Source organism: Amphiprion ocellaris, chromosome 17 (assembly GCF_022539595.1).
Source record: "Amphiprion ocellaris isolate individual 3 ecotype Okinawa chromosome 17, ASM2253959v1, whole genome shotgun sequence".
NCBI classification, from domain to species: Eukaryota; Metazoa; Chordata; class Actinopteri; family Pomacentridae; genus Amphiprion; species Amphiprion ocellaris.
In genome coordinates this window covers 1,968,428-1,986,876 of record NC_072782.1, presented here as the reverse complement: position 1 = coordinate 1,986,876, position 18,449 = coordinate 1,968,428, and the positions used below count along the sequence as shown (strand labels likewise).

The following is an 18,449-nucleotide window of genomic DNA, read 5'->3' as shown; positions in this document are numbered from 1 at the left end:
CACACACACACACACACACACACACACACACACACACACACACACACACACACACACACACACAATATATTCCCACATTCAGTTTGCCCCATTCCCTTGTAATTGCACTAAAAACATACAAACATATTGCACAGAAAGTGCAATATGTTTGTATACATCAAAATGTAGACAAAGCTGTAGACATTAAAAGTTTCACTGTGAAAATATATATATTTTTTCCCACATTTTCAAACTTTAAAACGGGTCAGTTTTGACCCGCAGGACGACACGAGGGTTAATACATTTTCTCTGACTGGACCTCTTTGAATTTTAGTTAAATACCCCAGCTTTATTGGATTGGGATCTGGGTAGTTTAGAGGTCGGGTCAATGCTTGTGGCTCTTGGTCGTGTTCCTCGAGCTGTTCCTGTTCTGTTTGCAGTATGGCAGGGTGATGTGGGATCTCAGCGATGTTTACTCCATGTTCCCAGCAGATTTACAGAGATGATCAGTGTCATTACCTCCACCTGTCAGTGGTTTAGGGTTGACTTTTCTCCCGTTGCAGCAGGGAGTTCTCCTCCAGAGAGGTGCTCTAATAGCCCGCTGAGCGGCAAGCTTACTTTCATTTCCATCACTCTGTTTTCACGTACTCCCCCGTTCCTTCTCTCAGAGGCTTCCTATCCATCTCCCTGTTTTCTCTTGCCTTCTGTCTTTGATGTCTCTGTCACATCCTCACAGCCTCATTTCTCTGCCGCCCCTCCCTCCATCTCTCCCCTCTATTTTATCTCTCATGGTGTCACTTTGGCTCTCTCTCCCCCCTTCCTCACCCTTTTTATCCTTCACTGTATTGCTTCATCTCCCCTCCACTCTTTCTTTTTTTTATTCCTGCTCCTTTGTTTCTTCTCTGTTCTTACTCACCCTGCCTGTCATGAACACAGCTTCCAGAGGAGACGCTGCCGTCACGTGACCACAAACGAAGCGTCCTGATTGGAGCAGCCGGGTTGTATGGTTCAGAGCCAGAGGCGGCGGGACAGGGGAGGATGTTTATTTATGCTGATTTGTTTCTTTCAGTTGTGTAACTTGTTCCTTTTTTCTTTCATCTGTCACTCAAGCTGATCATTTGTTGCTGCAGTGTGATTTTGAGGACAGATGAGGGGATGAGGAGGATGAGGAGGAAGATGGGATACGAGGAGAGGGAAAGACACGTGAGATGAGGAGGACAGGAGAGCACAACAGAGGAAAAGAAAGTAAAAGGTTGCAGAAATTATGAAAAATGAATTAAAGGCAGAAGTGTGAAGACGAAGCAGAAAATAGATCCTGTACCTGCCGTGGCTTCGATTATGTAACACTCACAGCTCCAGGCTTTCATTAATCTAACAAGGACTACCTGGACTTCTCAGGTTTTGTGTACAGGAAGAAAAAGCAGCCTAATAGGAAACCAACTGATCCCTTCTTTTATCTTGCTCAATATCTCCACTAGCAGCGTGGTGTAATTATTTTCTCGACTGTCATTACTTCAGAACAGGGAAAAAAACCCATCCCCACAGGGCCTGATCTTTTTTTTGATCTCTCTCTCTTGGCTGCTCTGATGCAATCTGATTTTTACTTGGGGTATTGTAACAGGAGGCTTTTATCTGGGGAATTACGTGGTAAATTTAGTACTTTTTGAGTGGCATGCGGCCTAATTACGGCAGCTATGTTGGTTTATAGGGTTTAATCTGGAAACAAATCTGCATGCAGTCGTGGTTGTTGTGATTTAAAGCTGAGGAGAGGTCAAGTAAATAATCATTTCAATCCAGTGTTAATTAAATGAGATGCACCAGTGTTATTTTGGTGTTGACAAAAACAACATTTCAAACCACCTGTAACCAGAAACATGTAATTATTGTTTCATGTTTTTTTGTTTTTTTTTTTCTGGAAAATATCCAACTTGTGTGAATCTGTGTAGTCTCATGTCTCAGGAATATTAAATAAGCATTGCTTCATCTAAGAAACAGCTGTCTGTCTGAAAATAGCATAATTACACTGTTGTTTAATTTTTAAGATGTTGACTAAAAGCATTAAGAGATAAAGAATTCAAGAACAGATTCACTCGATATGCAAACATGAGCGATGATTTTTATTGGATTTGTGGCTGACATCTGCTTTATGTTTATTGTTTTACGTGCAAAAGCAGCAGAGGAGGAAGTTACAGCAGTACAACCATTGGATTTCTACAAGTTTTCATAATAAATATTAACACTGTGATCTCGACTCCATGACATTTACTTCGACTGCAGCTGTATTCTGCTCGATATTAAAGGAGATCAGTCTTCAAAGTGTAGCGTTAGAACTGGGATAGAAGCAGATACGTGACCTTTAAAGCTAAATGAATGGCTCAGTAGCTCAGAGTGGAGCAGCAGCAGTCCTCAAACACACTGAATGACCCTTCTTGAAACTCCAGATGGCACAAGATGCTGATCTTAACATATGAATGAGCTCTAATTAACAGATGAATCACTGTTTTCATTGCTGTTTTTTAATGCAGTTACTTGAAATATTTCATTCTAGTAAAGGCTAAAAAGTAAAAATCGTCTTCGCAGCTCAGACTTAAATGTAGCAGCTGACTGTTCATCATTGCATCCTCGTTTTTTTTCTTTCTGTAGCTGTCTTCTATGTCACTTAAAGACAAGTTTGACAACACAAGTGTAATATCACGGCTTAAAGCTGGGCGAGTCGGGCTTAGATGCCCATTTCTGTCAGTCTTTTTTTCCAGTCTGCTAACACGACATGACAGTGAAGTGAAAATCTAGGACTTGGTGCTGGATTTATATAACACTTTCCTGGTTGTTTTCATGATGTTAGGGGAGGAGATGGGCTGTGGGATTGACAGAAAAAAGACTTGGGAGTGAAAACACTGGCAGTGTTGGAGTAATGGGCAAAGATTTAATTAAGTTTGGATCGTTATTAAGACTGTGCAGAACGAAATTACAAATACACAATAAGGACAGAGTGAACCAAAGCAGTGAACTTGGAAGTTGTAGAAAAGATGCTCCAAAGTAAGGTGATAATTCTCCATGGGTTTGTAACGACCAGTGGTGCCGTTCACAATTTATGGTGTTGCTGGATTCTAGTGATGAATGATGATATCAGCATCATCACTGGTATAGACTGATAAAGGCCTTAGAATGAAATATTGGCCAAAAGTTCTCACTGACATGCAGATATTACCTGACAGGCTAAAATATTAGAGTTTCGTTTGAAGATGTCACATTAACTTTCTTATTTTCCCTGAAGGAGCGATAACATAAGATAGGACAAGATAGTATGTGTTAAGACAAGACAAGATGAGACAGGATAAGTTAAGATAGGATAAATTAAGGTAGGATAAGATAAGAAGACAGGATAAGACAGGGCAAGTTAAGATAGGTTAGTACAGGATAAGGTAAGATTGGATAAGACAGGATAAGATGAGAGAGAGGAAGTTGAGATAGGATAAGATGAGACAGGATAAGTTAAGATAGGGTAAGATAAAAAATATAAACATGAATAATAGTAAGAAACAACAAGAACAAATGCAAGAAAAGTAGAAATACAAAAAAAGTATAATAAAGATAATTGAAAATATAATAATCATCATGTAGCCCTTCCAGATGTGCAGATATGTACAGATTCTGATCTGGTTTGATGGATAGATGGACCCAAACTGTTGCATTGAATTGTACTTAAAAGTTATTGTTGTTGCACAGTTGGCAAGAGTTTTGCATTCTGTTGTTGGACTTGGAGAGCTGCAGGAAAAGCAGCATTATGTGATGGATAATAAAGAGTAGAAGGCATAATAAAATGTGAATTCCACTACAAGAGGAACCTGATGTTTTCTGTAAGTAAAGAAGGTAAATATATGCTGATATCGGTGTCAGCAATCAGCCAGAATGAGTTGGTAAATATCAATATCACATTATCAGATATATGGAAAAAACACACTATCTCTCGTCTCTGCTCCATTCATAGAAATATATCGATTAGAGACGTTTACATGTTGAAAAACGGGATTTCTACCATTTAATTTATTAGCACCTGATTTCTAAATCAAGCCAAAAAAGCACAGTAAAGTATATTTTCTTCAGTACTCTGTGCTTTGCCAGACTGGAGAAAAAGAAGCCAATTGTCCCCTCCAACGGAGAAGGGTAATGGCACACTGCAGCAACTTTGTATAACCATTTCACGACAGCCAGACTTGTCAGTCTGCCCTTCACACGGCTAATGCAGCATGACGCAGGCTGAGGGAGGGAATATAATGGAGCCACAAGTTCTGCTTTATGCAGACGAATAAGGGACATTTGTCCAGGTGCGGAACTGTCACAGAAAAAGTCAGTCCATGAAAAAAGAAAACCACTCAGAGAATATGGTGAGCGGCCTCCAGGGATTAGACGGCACCACTGTTTTCTTTACAATAGAGTCGACACACTTGGACATCTTTATGGAGAGGTAATTATGGGGCTGACTCACGACCAGGCAACTTCTGCTGCAGACTACCGACAAGAAAAGAGTCGGATCAAGCTGAACGAGCTGCAGTTGCTCGTCTCTCGTGGCCTGTTTTGGTCGTTTGAAACAGCCCGATGACTCTCGTCGTGTCTAACTGCTTGTTTATGGCCTTCTGTGATTTATAGTGACGGAGCAGATAGTCCTGCTTTATAGAGACTCAGAGGACAGAATGTTATTGGGAGGAATATGGCAGAAATGGTCTAGAACAGGGGTGTCCAACATGAGGCCCGTGGGCCCAAAGTGGTCCTCCAGAGGGTTCAAGCCGGCCCTCACAGTGTAAAAATTCCAGAGAAGACATTAACTGCAGATTGTAAATTAGTAAAACTATAAATTTAAAATAATTTCTAGACCATGACAAGTTGTTTGGATCATAAAGTAAAATACTAGATTGTTCATTGTTCTGTTGTTGTTTTGTGTCTCATTTTTGTAATATTTTGTCTAGTTTTTGTTGTTTTTTGCCTTTTTTTGTCTGACTTTTGTTATTTGTTTCTTGTATTTGTCGTTTTGTGTTTCCTTTTTGTCTGGCTTGTGTTTTTTGTCTTATTTTTGTCATTATATGTTTTGCTTTATTCCTTGTTTTGTATATCATTTTTGTCATTTTGTGGTTTTTTTGGTCTCGCTTGTGTTGTTTGTGTACTTTTTTGTTGTTTTGTTTCTCGCTTTGGTAATTTTTGTCTCGTTTTTTGTCATTTGTCCATTTTTGGTTGCATTGTAAGCTTTTTGTCTAATTTTTTGTAATTTTTTTGTTTTGTTTCGTGTCGGTTGTCTAGTTTTTTTGTCATTTTGTTTCTCGTTTTGTCATTTTGTGTTTCTATTTTCTAAGATTTTATCTTGATTTTGTTGTTTTCCATCTTTCTTTTTGTCTAACTTTAGTCATTTTGATAATAAAGTAAAATACTACATCATTCAATTCCAAATACCCGTGTCTAAAGTAAGTTGTAACGTGGAAATGACAACCTGAGGCATAATGCTGTTAAAATTTAACATATTTTTCTTAAGAAATTTAGGGTTGTTCATTGTGTTTTGTAAAAAGATAATTCCTTAAATGTGAACATTTTTGCACGAAAACAAAGGAAAATTTTGAAGTTGTGGTTATTTATAGGTTATTATGTTGTGGTTTTACTGGTCCGGCCCACTGGAGATCAGACTGTGCTGAATGTAGAACCTGAACTAAGATGAATTTCTGCAGCTCAAAGCTTTGCACCTTATTTTTTTGGGTTACTGCTGAACCCAGGTTGGTGAATGAATGCAAATGTGCTTGTTGTGACTGAGCTGGAGGCAACGTGAGGCTTTTTATTGGTGCAAATGCAAATAAGTAGAAGGTCACAGTGAATGAAATCACAGTTAAATTAATCAAATTCAACAAATGTGCTCTACTGTACGTCCCTCCAATTAATCTCTCCCAGCCTGTTCCTGTGCATTTCCCTGCAAACCTGACATCCACCGGCGTGTGATACTACAGGGTATTACATGGCATTTCTGCAAGCCGAGGAATTTACATATTTTCAGAGCAGACCTATGAATAATATTTTATCCGATTACGCTGCTGGCGCTTGTTTGCTGAACAACGTAAAATGAGGAAATGCATCCCGTATCTGTCTGTCTGTGTAATCTGGAGGCAGCGTCCGGTCAGGCAGCTGTGAAATGGAGGAGCAGGAGGATTTCTGCTCCTCTGAGTGGACTTCTCTTTGCTGGAGTGTAACTGTGATGCGGTTGGGCAGGATGTGCAGCCAAGTATTGTGATTTTTGCATGTGAGCTGTGTAAAAATCTTCTCCTCAGCAGGGTAACAACAGGAGAAAGCAAAACAAAAAAAAAGAAACATTGCTAACTGGCTTGGTGTTATTCAGAGATTTGGCATAGAAACAGAACAGGCGCACACACCTGAGCATCTCCATGTGACCATCTGTCACAGGACTGGATGTGCCAACAGCTCCCTCCTGCTCTCTGTTGCTTCCTTTTTGCCGTCGCTGTCTGAACCCCACCGGCCATACAGTCCAGTCTGGTTCACATGCTAGGATAGAATGAAATGGATGAAACTGTTCTGCATCATAAGCAAGAGTCGGTTCTGATGTGACTGAAGTGGATTTTCTGTGAAGCTGGAATTGCATATTTTACTGTAGTGTCTGACTCATAAAATGTGCTGTTTCCTGAATCCTGCTGCAAAATATTGTGTTTGGGGAATCATGTAAAGGTCACTGTACACTGTAGCTTGTGATGAAATACACATTTCTACTGTATACTAACCAAGAACATCAGCTTCTAGCCAATGTGAGGCCCAAATAAATGGAACTCATGCTGATATTTGGAACCCACCGCGTGCCGCCAAACCTAGTTCATAAAGAGCCATTGATGGGCTGCATATAGGACCCATATGTTTAAACCTGTTTGCTCTCATTTGGGGTCTGCAGGAGTCTGCCCACATGGTTGATAAAGGGCTCTAGAAAGATCTTCTCTTGTGCTTCATATCCGCATGGGGGACAAATTGAAGGAACAAGCAACATAAATTGCCTCAGTAAGATAGTGGCTGATTTTCCAAGTCTTTGGAACTCTACTGGAGGGACAGAACGTAATTTCCCCAAAAGATATTCCCTCATTTAATGTTTTGATGAAGGAGATGGGGCGTTCTTCTAACACACTGGTCCAAAATCTCCCACAGATGGTCAGTTATGTTGAGATCTAGTGACTGTGAAGGCCGCATCGTTTTCCTACTCATCAAGCCATTTCGTGTCCCCTTGTGCTCCATAAATGTGGAACCACTTCCATCAGGAAAAAAAAAAGTTTCATTACAGAATAAAGGTCATCCCTCAGAACACGTCTGTATTGATTTTCAGTGACCCTTCCCTGTGTGGGGACAAGTGGAGCCAGATCTAAGCAGCACAAAGCTCCCAAAACACAAAACGGCACCACCAGATCATCAGGAAACCCTTCAGTACAATTCTACATTTAACCATCTATACTATTTAAAGGGGGTTTAAAAGTACACAAAAATGTATTGCTTCAGTCAAGAGAGACTAGTAGTTCATACTTTACTTTATTAGGAAGAGTGCCAGACTTCAGTTGGGAGAAGTCATACTGTTCTTTTGAAACCTCTAAAGGAGAAAAAAGGCAGCACAGCTCCTGCAGGGTTTTCCTTTGAATACTTTGAAAAGTTGAGCTTGCTGTCTGTGATGATTTAGGTTAAAATAATTTACAAGGAGCCAAACTCTGGATGCAAACAGTGTTGAATTTTTCAAGTCAGCTCAAAGTGTTTAACAATGAACGTTGTTTATGTGGTCTAGAATGACTCATTGCTTCAGAAACACATAAAAGGAAGATAATTCTTGTGTGGAACAGAACCTGAGATTTGTGTTGGCTTCAATTTGATTCTTTTGCAGTAATGTAGTGACACCTGGTGGTTGAAAGGGGGTATTACAGATCAATTTATTGGAACACCATCACTTCTCTGTGGTTCCATTAACAGTATCAACATTTGGCAGGTTTTTAGCAAACGAAAGTTAAAGAACAGCAAAATATGCCTGTTTTCAAAGTGTTTTCTTGAAATAGTCTGATAATTTATCAGTTATTTGCCAGAACATTTATGCATCTTAACACTTTTCCAATCTCCTACTATCTAATCAGAGATCAGAGTAGACCACAGACCAGTACCACCAGTGCAGGTTACTGGTCTCCTAAACTGGTAGTTTATTCAACAAAGTACCCAGAATATAAGGCAGCACTAATGGCAGTATGTTGAGGGGATGAGACGCCCTATTTCTTGCATTTTCTACGATGTTAAAGTGTCTTTTTGGCTTTTTATCTTTAAAATACACACACACACACACACACACACACACACACACACACACACACACACACACACACACACACTAAAAACCAACATCCAATCACTTTCCTTTGATATTAAACCCCAGCAGCTCTCCTGAATTGGCGTCAGCGTTGACACATTTTATGTGAAAAATGACAAAAATGCAGCTGATCTTTTTTTTTTTTTTTTTTTTGGGAAACCACATTAAAAGCCTTTTCTCCGCAGCATGGTGCATTTTCTATCCCACTGTTGATTCATAATTGGTGACTAAAGATACTATTTATATTTATATATTTGAGAAAAAAAAGGAAAAAAAGGAAAAACATGCCTGCAGCTGACTGGAAAGACAGCGAAAGGAGGCCAGAGACAAAAGATGATGTTAGTGGGATAAAAGGATGAGGGGGTGAGGGAGGAAGGGAGGTGGTACGTGGTGGTGGTGGAGGGTGGAGGGGGATGTAGGAACACGACTGGAGTTTGCGTGAGACTGAGAAGGAAAAAAAAAAGAAGGAGAGAGAGGGAAAGAGATGTGGTTTTAGAGGATTTATGTGGTTGTTTTGTGTAAAAACCTGTTAGATGAGAGAGGAGCAGAGCGATGTTTAGGGCTTGGGCTGTGAAATAACTCATTTAAGGACATTTTTAACAGCTGGAAACTGAACCGGGACCGCCTGGATGTACGGCTAACAACTCTCAGCTCTCCTTCGCCTGATTCTTCACTTTTCCCGCTCATCCCGACATGTTTTTCTTCCAGCTCGTCATCATGTCCGGCACCGTGTTGTTGGCCTACTACATGGAGTGCACGGACCTGTTCAGCGTGCACGTGCAGGGCTTCTTCTGCAACGATGCCGAGCTCATGAAGCCGTATCCGGGAACCGAGGAGTCCAGCTTCATCCCACCGCTCATCCTGTACTGCGTGGTGGCCGCTGCTCCCACGGCTGTAGTGAGTACAGCCCATTTTGTGTGTGTGTGTGTGTGTGTGTGTGTGTGTGTGTGTGTGTGTGTGTGTGTGTGTGTGTGTGTGTGTGTGTGTGTGTGTGTGTGTGTGTGTGTGTGTGTGTAACCAGGTGTCTTCTCTGAGGATGCATGATTATTTTTGCCGCATGCTGGAGTGTGAACAGGACTCATCGCCTGTGTTTACTCTCAATCTCAGCATCCTAGACTTTTCTGTTTACAATTTACAGCTTCTTAAATTTGGAATTTATTCCCATTTTCTAGGACAGGAGTGTCAAACATGCAGCCCAGGGGCCATTTTTGTCACTTTGCTCCTCGTTGTGTTTTGCATGTTTTCTCAGTTGTTTATAGGTTATTATGCTCTGATTCTAATGGTTTGGCCCTCTAGAGATCAGACTGGGCTGAATGTGGCCCCTGAACTAAAATGAGTCTGACACCCCTGATCTATGATCTACGGCTGCTGAAAATCCCAAATCCACTAAATATCCTAGTTTTTTCAGGCTTCATTTAGCATCTTCTGCTAATTTAGCTCTATTTTAAGCAGCATAGTGAAGATAAAAATCATCCAACATTTGATCCACAGGAGTTACATGTGTTAAACTGGTGGCTTCTCCCTGTGTTGTGATGATCTAGCCGACACATTAATCTCTTTGGAGGTTTATTTTTTATCTTTTACAGTAGACAAAAAAACCCCCACAAAATCGTCCGTCGTATAATCTTGGACTCCTCTCCTTCTGAACATGTAACAAAAGGGATGTCGCGTAAGGCGGGAAACATTCAAAAGACATGCAGTAAATGTACAGTACAAGACAGAACACATACTTTTACAGTAGAGAAAAAAAACACACAATGCACAACCTCGCCTACCTCTGTTTCTGAACACATAACAAAAGGATAGAGGTAAGGCGGGAAAAACCCATTTATAGGGCGCCGTGGGGCAGCCAAAAGTGCACGTAGGGGTTCAGGAGCCCTGGGAGGGAGACCAAACTTTGTCTAATTATAATAAAAGAACAATAAAATAAAATATATATGGTATTTTATATATTACTAATACCATAGTTAGTAATAATACCACTGCTGCACTACCCTGTTATGTGTGCAGTAGAGAGTCTCTCACTCTGTGACCTACTGCAGTTCTCCCTCTGTCTTTAAAATATGGAAAAATATGCAAGAAAAAGTCTTGGCACTCTGTCACACTGTGTACCGTTTTCATATCTTTTTATGGGTCACTTGATAAGTTTGGCGCTGATTTCACAGAATAAACATTTCCCTCGTTTATTCGACTTTATACTGCGTCTCTTTTAGCTATATTTTGTGTCTCTTACTGGAAAACATCACGATGAATGCAGCAGTGAAGTGTGAGGCCATAAAGTTATGCTTTACAAAGAGAAGTTTATATTTGTTTCTGGACTATGATGCAATTTCCTGATCTGCGTGTCGCTTTATGAAGTTTTAACTGGCGGTGACGTTAGAGAGTGGCAGTTTGATGGACGTCCAGCGTTGCGTGTCGTGCATAAATTGCTGTTACTGTGTTGATTTTGTGTTTTACGAGCCTCTAAATCGGTGCATTCTGATGATTAACATGCAGTAAACAGTTCACTGTATAGAAATGGTGTAAATTAGAGGTATGCTGAGAGCTGTTTTCATGGCAGACAGGACTTTTATTCATGACATTTTGACTTGTCGTGGCAGCTGTAATTAATACTGTTAACAATGTCTCTAATCAATCATTGATCCAGCATACAGAGCAGCAGGGCTCTGATGCTAGTAAATCATCATCGTTATTAATTATAGCGGTGTTATCTGCTCAGCTGCGGTGAGAAAAAGGTCCATTTTTTGCAGACACATTCAGGCTGTGGGCTGCACAGTGGTGTAGTGGTTAGCACTTTCACCTTGCAGCGAGAAGATCCCTGGTTCGCGTCCCGGCTTTCCCGGGATCTTTCTGCATGGAGTTTGCATGTTCTCCCTGTGCATGCGTGGGTTTTCTCCGGGTACTCCGGCTTCCTCCCACAGTCCAAAAATATGCTGAGGTTAATTGATCATTCTAAATTGCCCGTAGGTGTGAATGTGAGAGTGATTGTTTGTCTCTGTATGTAGCCCTGTGACAGACTGGTGACCTGTCTAGGGTGTCCCCTGCCTTCACCTGAGTCAGCTGGGATAGACTCCAGCCCCCCCATGACCCTAGTGAGGATTAAGCGGTGTATAGATAATGGATGGATGGATGGATGGATGGATTCAGGCTGTATGCAGGATGATGCATGGCTGATTTGAATGACTCATGTTGCAGTTACCACTCACAGCCACCAGGTGTCAGTTTTGCTCCATTGGTGTAAACTTCAGGACCGCATGCAGGCAGACACCATATGTCTCATGGCCCGTGGGTCAGCCCATTATTAAACACATTTTCTGAACACCTCCTGATGAGTGTTTGCATTCGCTAGTTTGATATATGCTAATTTATTTATTTATTCCACATTTGAAATGAGCCATATGTGAATGAAAAGACGAGTAAATCCCAGAATACAGAGACAGTCAGCTGGATTTAAGTAGCCGTTACCTTAAACATTGTTTGATAGATGTCACATGTTGAGCAGTGCAGTAGTCCATCACATCAGAGATTGTAGTGCAAAATACATCAAACTGTTTTTACTGCATGCTAAGAAAAAGACAAATCTGTGGTGACAGCTGCAAAAATAATGTGTTGTACCGATTGTCTGTTATAGCTTCAGTTGTACCCTAAGCATAAGTATACATATTTATAGTAAAATAGTAGTAAATACAGGAGGTCCTCAGTTTACGGCATCCTCAATCTATGGCGTTTTGTGGTCATGTCGTTCGTATTTATAGGCAGGTCCTTGGTTTACGACGTACGGCATTTCATTGTTATGTTATTTGTTAACTTTTTGCCCTTGATTCTGACTCCCAAGCCTAAGTCTTACTCCTACATGCATGAAAGTCGTTGGTGTTCATGATTTTTCTGAAGAACTGATCGAAATCGTGACACACGTCATGGCTTTGTTTCATTTTCGCTGGAGTTCCGACTTATAACGATCCGTAGGAACAGAACTCCGACGCAAGTTGAGGACTCCCTGTACAGGAAAAATAGTTTTATTTAGTGTATCTAAGTGTGAATAGTGTTGATAGAAGTGGCCACAATGAGCCATGTTTGTTCTCATTTGCACTGTTTCTTTATTTTTTTGTCCATTTAATTCAGTTTAAGTTCAGTTTGGATTGAACTAAATGTCAGTAGATGCTATTTTCCTCATTTTATCCGTGTTTTCCAAGTACTTCAGCAAAATGTGAAGAGTCCATGAGTCTATTAGATGTTTTAACTAAAACGCCAATATTTAAGGATTTGGCTGGTGGTGCAGTGCTGTAGTGCCAGTATGTGTTCTGTAGCCATTTCTTATTCTGTGGGAAAATCGTTTTTTAGTGTCACTGACATGTATGTTTCTTTCAACAACACGTTGTGTAAAGAGACACTGTGTGTAAAATACTGTTTTTGTGCCTGAGATTTGACTTAACCAGGATAAATAAATCAGATAAATCTACTGTCTTGTGCATCCACTAGTAGCTCAGCTGTCACTGCACACGTTGGCTGCTGCTGCATTCAGTTAGAGCTGCAGTTAATCGCCATAATCAATGATGCTAACACTGAAAATGTTCCAATCACAATATTTTTTACTGGTGCATGTTTCTTTGTACGACAGATGTTTTACTTCAGTATCTCTGTGTAGCTGCTGTGTCATGACACCGGATGGTTTTAGCACCAGTCATTGATCAGGGCTACAGCTGAATATAGCAATTGGCTGCATTTTCATAGAATTTGATGCTATTTTCAAAGTCCTAAGATTCTGTTAAAATATCCACTGTATCCATGTTGCACTTTGTTTAAACTACAGATGGAGGCTTTTCACTTTGTTGAGAGGTTTGATAGAAACTTCGTTTAGAGTTACAGTACTGTCTTAAATTATAATCCTTCTTCATTATTTATTGCTGTCAAGTTTCCAGTTACCGCTGCAGTTTTCAGGTTTAATACGTAAACATTTGATTCCATTTCATCCTGTGCTGAATTATCCAATGGCTTGTAGTTTTTCAAAATAAAATGAGTGTAAATGTGATGTGTGACCACTGTAATTCAAAAACAACTACACAAGTGGAGTTATTTATAGTCTTGATGTCTTATTGTCATTCTGGATTTTAGTTTTTAAAACTTCTGTCACGTTCTGTCATTCTAATTGAACTTTTATTAAAACTGTATGATGTGTGAGTGACGTGGAAAAGCTTTTAGTGGTGTACTCTGTCCCGTTTCCACATCTCAGGTTTACCTCCTTTCCAAACAGACATCCTCCTTTTCTCTCACGATTTCAAGAGGCTCTCAATCACGGGTATGATTGTTAAAGACGTCTGAATCCTGGACACCGGCCACCCGTTTATTTGTAATTTGAGATATTACCGTCTGACTGCCTCTCAGTGTGCCTTGTTTTTTTTATGTCTTTATTATCTGGGACACTTTGTTCTTTCCTTCCAGGCTCTAAACACTGAGTGCTGTTACCAGTACTGAAGTACAATCTGAATTATTGTCACTTTTATCGAACAAATAAAACACGTCCTGCAGCTCCTGTTTTTTTCCTCCCTCCAGCTAATTGGTGCGCTGGTGCGTCAGCAGACCACCTGTTTACGCACACACACCCTGACATCTGCAATAAACTCAAATAAATTGCTTTAAAAACTGGGAGAGTGCTCCGAACGGCCAGGAAATGTGACAGACAATATTGTTTACAGCTGATTTGGAGAGAGTGTGCAGTTTGGACAGACTCTTCTGCACTGATTATTTCAAAAGCATAAAAAAAAGGATTCTTGGTGTTGGTATGCAGGAGTTGTATGTTATCTGAGAATATAACCTTTTTTCAAAGTCTTTAACGTTGTTTTTTGTCTTTATGCATCGGTGTGGTTCTTTTGTCTGAAACACATTTTTTTTGTTTGTGATTTTACATAAAACTCATTAAATCCTAACAGGATGAATCCTTACTTTCTTTTATCCTCCTTGTCCCAGATCCCATCCCCTTCTTCGCAGAGCGCTGCGTCAGCTGTTGAAGTTTAGTTTAACACTGCTGGCGTATTTCTGTCCCTTTTCCCCTTTTATTTCTCTCTCTTTCTTTCTTTCTCTCTCTCTCTCATTGGCTGTATATTGCCTTTCTATTGCAAACTCTCTTTAGCCATTTGCATGCTACCCCAAACTTTTTAATTGTGCCCTTTGAGAGCGCTATGTCAGGTGCCCAAGCGGCGGCTGACACTGTATATCACACAGTCTCACACACGTGTCATAAAGCAGAGGAGCAGCCAATCAGAATTAATGATGGCAGGGATGGGATGTTGGCCAATTAGCACCGAGGCAGTAATTTATGCACAGCGTTCCACATGGCTGGACCAATGGGGAGGTTAGATGAGTCGTGTTCGTGTCTATAAACCCGTCCAGGCAGAAGAAAAGTCAACCTCATCACCTTCAAGAGCCAAGATGGTGGAAGTACGACGTCCTTCCTGCCAAGTGTGGGTCCAACGGAAACAATATTCAGCACCATAACTAAAATAAGGATCTAAATGTAACTCCAGCTTAGGTTTTCTCTCAAGTTAAATGCTGAAAAGAGTAAATTATTGACTCGTTAGAAACAGATGAAGCCTTACAGCAGCATTATTGTTTATTTTCAATCTGTTTTTGTCACTAACAAGCTGTAAACACCACATCTTTACAAATTATCACCTTTTAAAGCGGCCATGTTAGCAAACAGTTTCCTATTTACACATCCAGCAGAATTAGCATTCATTTGGAATCATATTCTTCATTAGCTCCTTTTTTCTCTTCACAGAATCCTGAGGGACGTAAGTGTTGAATTAGCTGTTAATTGCTCCGTTATATTCACTGGCTAGTTGCTAATGTTGTCCGTTTGCTGGTTTTGCTGTTGTGGAGGCAATAAATAGGATCTGGTAATATAAAATATGAATTAGTGCAGCTTTAAACATAGTTTTGGTAGGTTTTTTTTGCTGATTAATTGTGTTTAGGTGTTTCCACATATCATTTGCCACCAAATCTCAACACTGTATGATTTATACTATATATATATATATATATATGTGCAGCGTCCTCACTATCTCTGACACGTTCCTGAACAAGTGCATAATTTGTTATGCACTTGTTTAGTTTTCACACCTCAGCTGCATTCTGATTTATCATATTTTAGTTTTATCTTTTTTATCTTAAATATCCTTTTTATCTTTTATCTGTCTGTTTGTGCACAAATGGCAAATAAAAAAATATTGAATCTAATATATAGATATATGGAATTAAAATAATAATCAATAATGATCATTATTTGTTGTGATTGCACAACTTTGTTTGGTTTTTCTTCACAAACTTTAGCTCGACGGTGATGTTTTTCTGCTGTCTACAGAATGGATTTCAGTTAGGATGAATTTGCAGAGGAGGGACTAAAATAAATGATCCCCTCCAGAGGGAAAACTTCTGCTTTTTTGACATTTTGGACCTTTTTTTAGTGCAGCTTTAGCATAAATACATTCATATCTCTCAGTAAATATTCAATTTCTACCAGCAGCTTTTTATTGGAATTTGGAGAAATATTCAACCTGATATAAATAAACTGTAATGAGCATTCTGCTGAATCAGGTAGTACATTTTCAGGTCAGAAATTACAAGAAAGGTGGAACCAGTCAGAACATTTAGAGCTTCCACAGGGGGCAGTAGTTCTATTTAATGTCTGGGATGCAAAAGAAAAGATGCTCCTTATAGTGTCGGTTGATTTACTGTCACAGTCACAGATATTTTACTTGAAAGGTAATGGGAATCTGAGCTGCCATTTCTTTCTTCATCTTTTAATGCTTGAGAGCTATTGAGATAACACAGAAATAGTTTGTTCTTTTCTTCTCGTGTCTACTCAAGGAAAAAACTAGGCCCCTTTCTGAAAGGTTTGAATGTTCTTTTTAATGTCTGTTGTTTAACCTTTTCATTTTCTGCTGTGCCAGCCGACGGCTACGTTGTTTCTGCGTTTCCTGACACGGAGATGGTTGTTTTTAGTCGTCTTTACTGACATTTGTATATAGGAAAGTGGGGATCACATGAGTTGAAATAACACAATCAGTCAGTGGTAGCTAACCTTTTCAGTGCTGAAGCACGGAGACAAATACTTCCAGGCGAGCGCTTAGTTGCTTGAAAATGTTACTCACTGATTAGCAGCGTTTGAAAGACCTGAATGGAATTGAACTGATTTTAATGAAGGTGTTTTTAAAGTTCGGACAGGAGATAAAGGTGCACCTTAATGATATTTCACGTAATATATCAGTTTCTTTGTGGATTTCCAGCTTTGAACAAGGAGGTCCATGAATAATTTTGTTTGTGTTTAGATGACGGCTTTTCCTTTAAATATGCAAGCTTCATCGCCTGTAGTTGTCAGTTAACTTACACCGACCCTCCTTTTTGCTGCCTGACTTGTACAGTTCTAGTCTGTTTGAAGATAAAAAAAAGGTCTTCTTTTTTATTTTTTTGTGTTTTCTGCCTGAGAAGACAGATGTTTCTGGGGCGTCACACATCAGAAGATTGATTCTTCTGTCATGACGCATTTCATTCTAGTTTCATTCAGCATTTGCAAAGCTTTATGCAAATCATCATTCTCTCCTGTGAGAAAATACATTTGAAAATATTAATTCAGCATGTGTGGTGGTGACGCTTTAAAATATTCACACTCATTTCATGTGATTGCTGTCAGTCCTTTTCATTTTTTCTTTTCATGCTTTTGTTCTTTTAAACGTCTCAACATCACAACACCAGGTGCTTCTGACAAGAAGAGAAATAGATTAGAGCTGCATCCACAAGAACATGTTGATGGGGAAAAACAAGCGTCAGTGAGGGATGGAGGAAAACACGCCTATCCTGGGGCTGCAGACAAACTCTGTTCTGAACAAACACACTCATCAAAGGCCACGACCACATCTGCACACACACACACATGCACAAACTGTATGCACACACTGTCACTTCTAAATACACACATATTTTGGTAGCAGCCTGTATCACCCAGGGCAGCTTGGCAACGAGTTCCATTTTGTTTGTCCAGCAGCAGTTCTTCCATTAGACCTGATGTAATGTCCGCTCTGTAATGGAGCTGAAGAAAGGCTGCATTAAGACACAGGGGTTTATGTACACGGGCCAGACGGGGGCAAAATGCTCCTCTGGCCTATGACTGGATGCCAAAACTTTGTGTCTTCTTTGTTGTCTCTACCTGCGTTTTCTTTGCTCTTTCTGTTTGTATTTTCACCTCTGGATCTTCACGAATGTCGTCTAAATTCAGTTTTTCTCTGTGCATCCGTGCACCTGTGCAGATTTTCATCGGAGAGGTGTCCATGTATGTGATGAAATCGACGAGGGAAGCTCTCCTGGCCCAGGAGAAAACCATAGTGACAGGAGACTGTTGTTACCTCAACCCCCTCATCCGCCGCATCATCCGCTTCATAGGTAAGAACGCCGTCCTGGCCGACACTCTCAACTGCCCTCAGGCCGCTCATGTTAATGCTACCAGACTGCAGCTGACAGCTCAGAAACGCATACAAATATGTATTTCACATGTATGTCTGCATATAGAATTGTAATTTTTTGGTTTTTATTCTCATTGTAGCTCCTCTGGAACACAAAATCCATATTTTTGTGTGCAGTCATTTCATATTTTTGTTCCTACAGTTTATATCTCATTTGGTATGTTGCCCTTTCAGAGTAAAATAAATGCTAAAAGTTTTATGGCCCTTATCCAGGTTGTTTTCTCCTGCTGTATCTACCCTCAGATTTATGTCACTTTGGATAAAAGGTGTCTGCTAAATGAAATTATACAACTGTAAAAAGCTTTAAAACTTGTTAAAAATTTGTTTGCTTTTAACAATTTGCACAAGCTTTTATTTGGCCAAGATGAAGAGGAGATACACACTAGATCCACATCAACATAAAAAAATTGTTTGTACACCCTTCCACATATACACTGCCTGACCCCAAAAAAAAGGTCGCCACCTGGATTTAATTGAGCAAATAGGTAAGATCCTTCCACTGGATAATTACTGCAGTGATAAATACGTTTCAGCTGCAATAACTTCTTTAACTCTAGCTGATGCAGTGAGGAGCTTCTCATTTGTGAAAC

The 18,449-nt window shown here is 39.9% G+C and overlaps 1 protein-coding gene across 4 annotated transcripts in view; it reads left to right on the top strand.

The window, feature by feature from the left end:
* The window catches only part of plppr1 (phospholipid phosphatase related 1), a 93,412-nt gene that overhangs the window by 58,206 nt on the left and 16,757 nt on the right, over nucleotides 1-18,449 (top strand). For all 4 annotated transcript variants that reach the window (XM_055019091.1, XM_023262074.3, XM_023262075.3 and 1 more), the window contains exons 3-4: nucleotides 9,056-9,244; nucleotides 17,647-17,779. In XM_055019091.1, coding sequence (XP_054875066.1) covers nucleotides 9,056-9,244; nucleotides 17,647-17,779 — 322 coding nt within the window. The remainder of the gene's footprint in view (nucleotides 1-9,055; nucleotides 9,245-17,646; nucleotides 17,780-18,449) is intronic.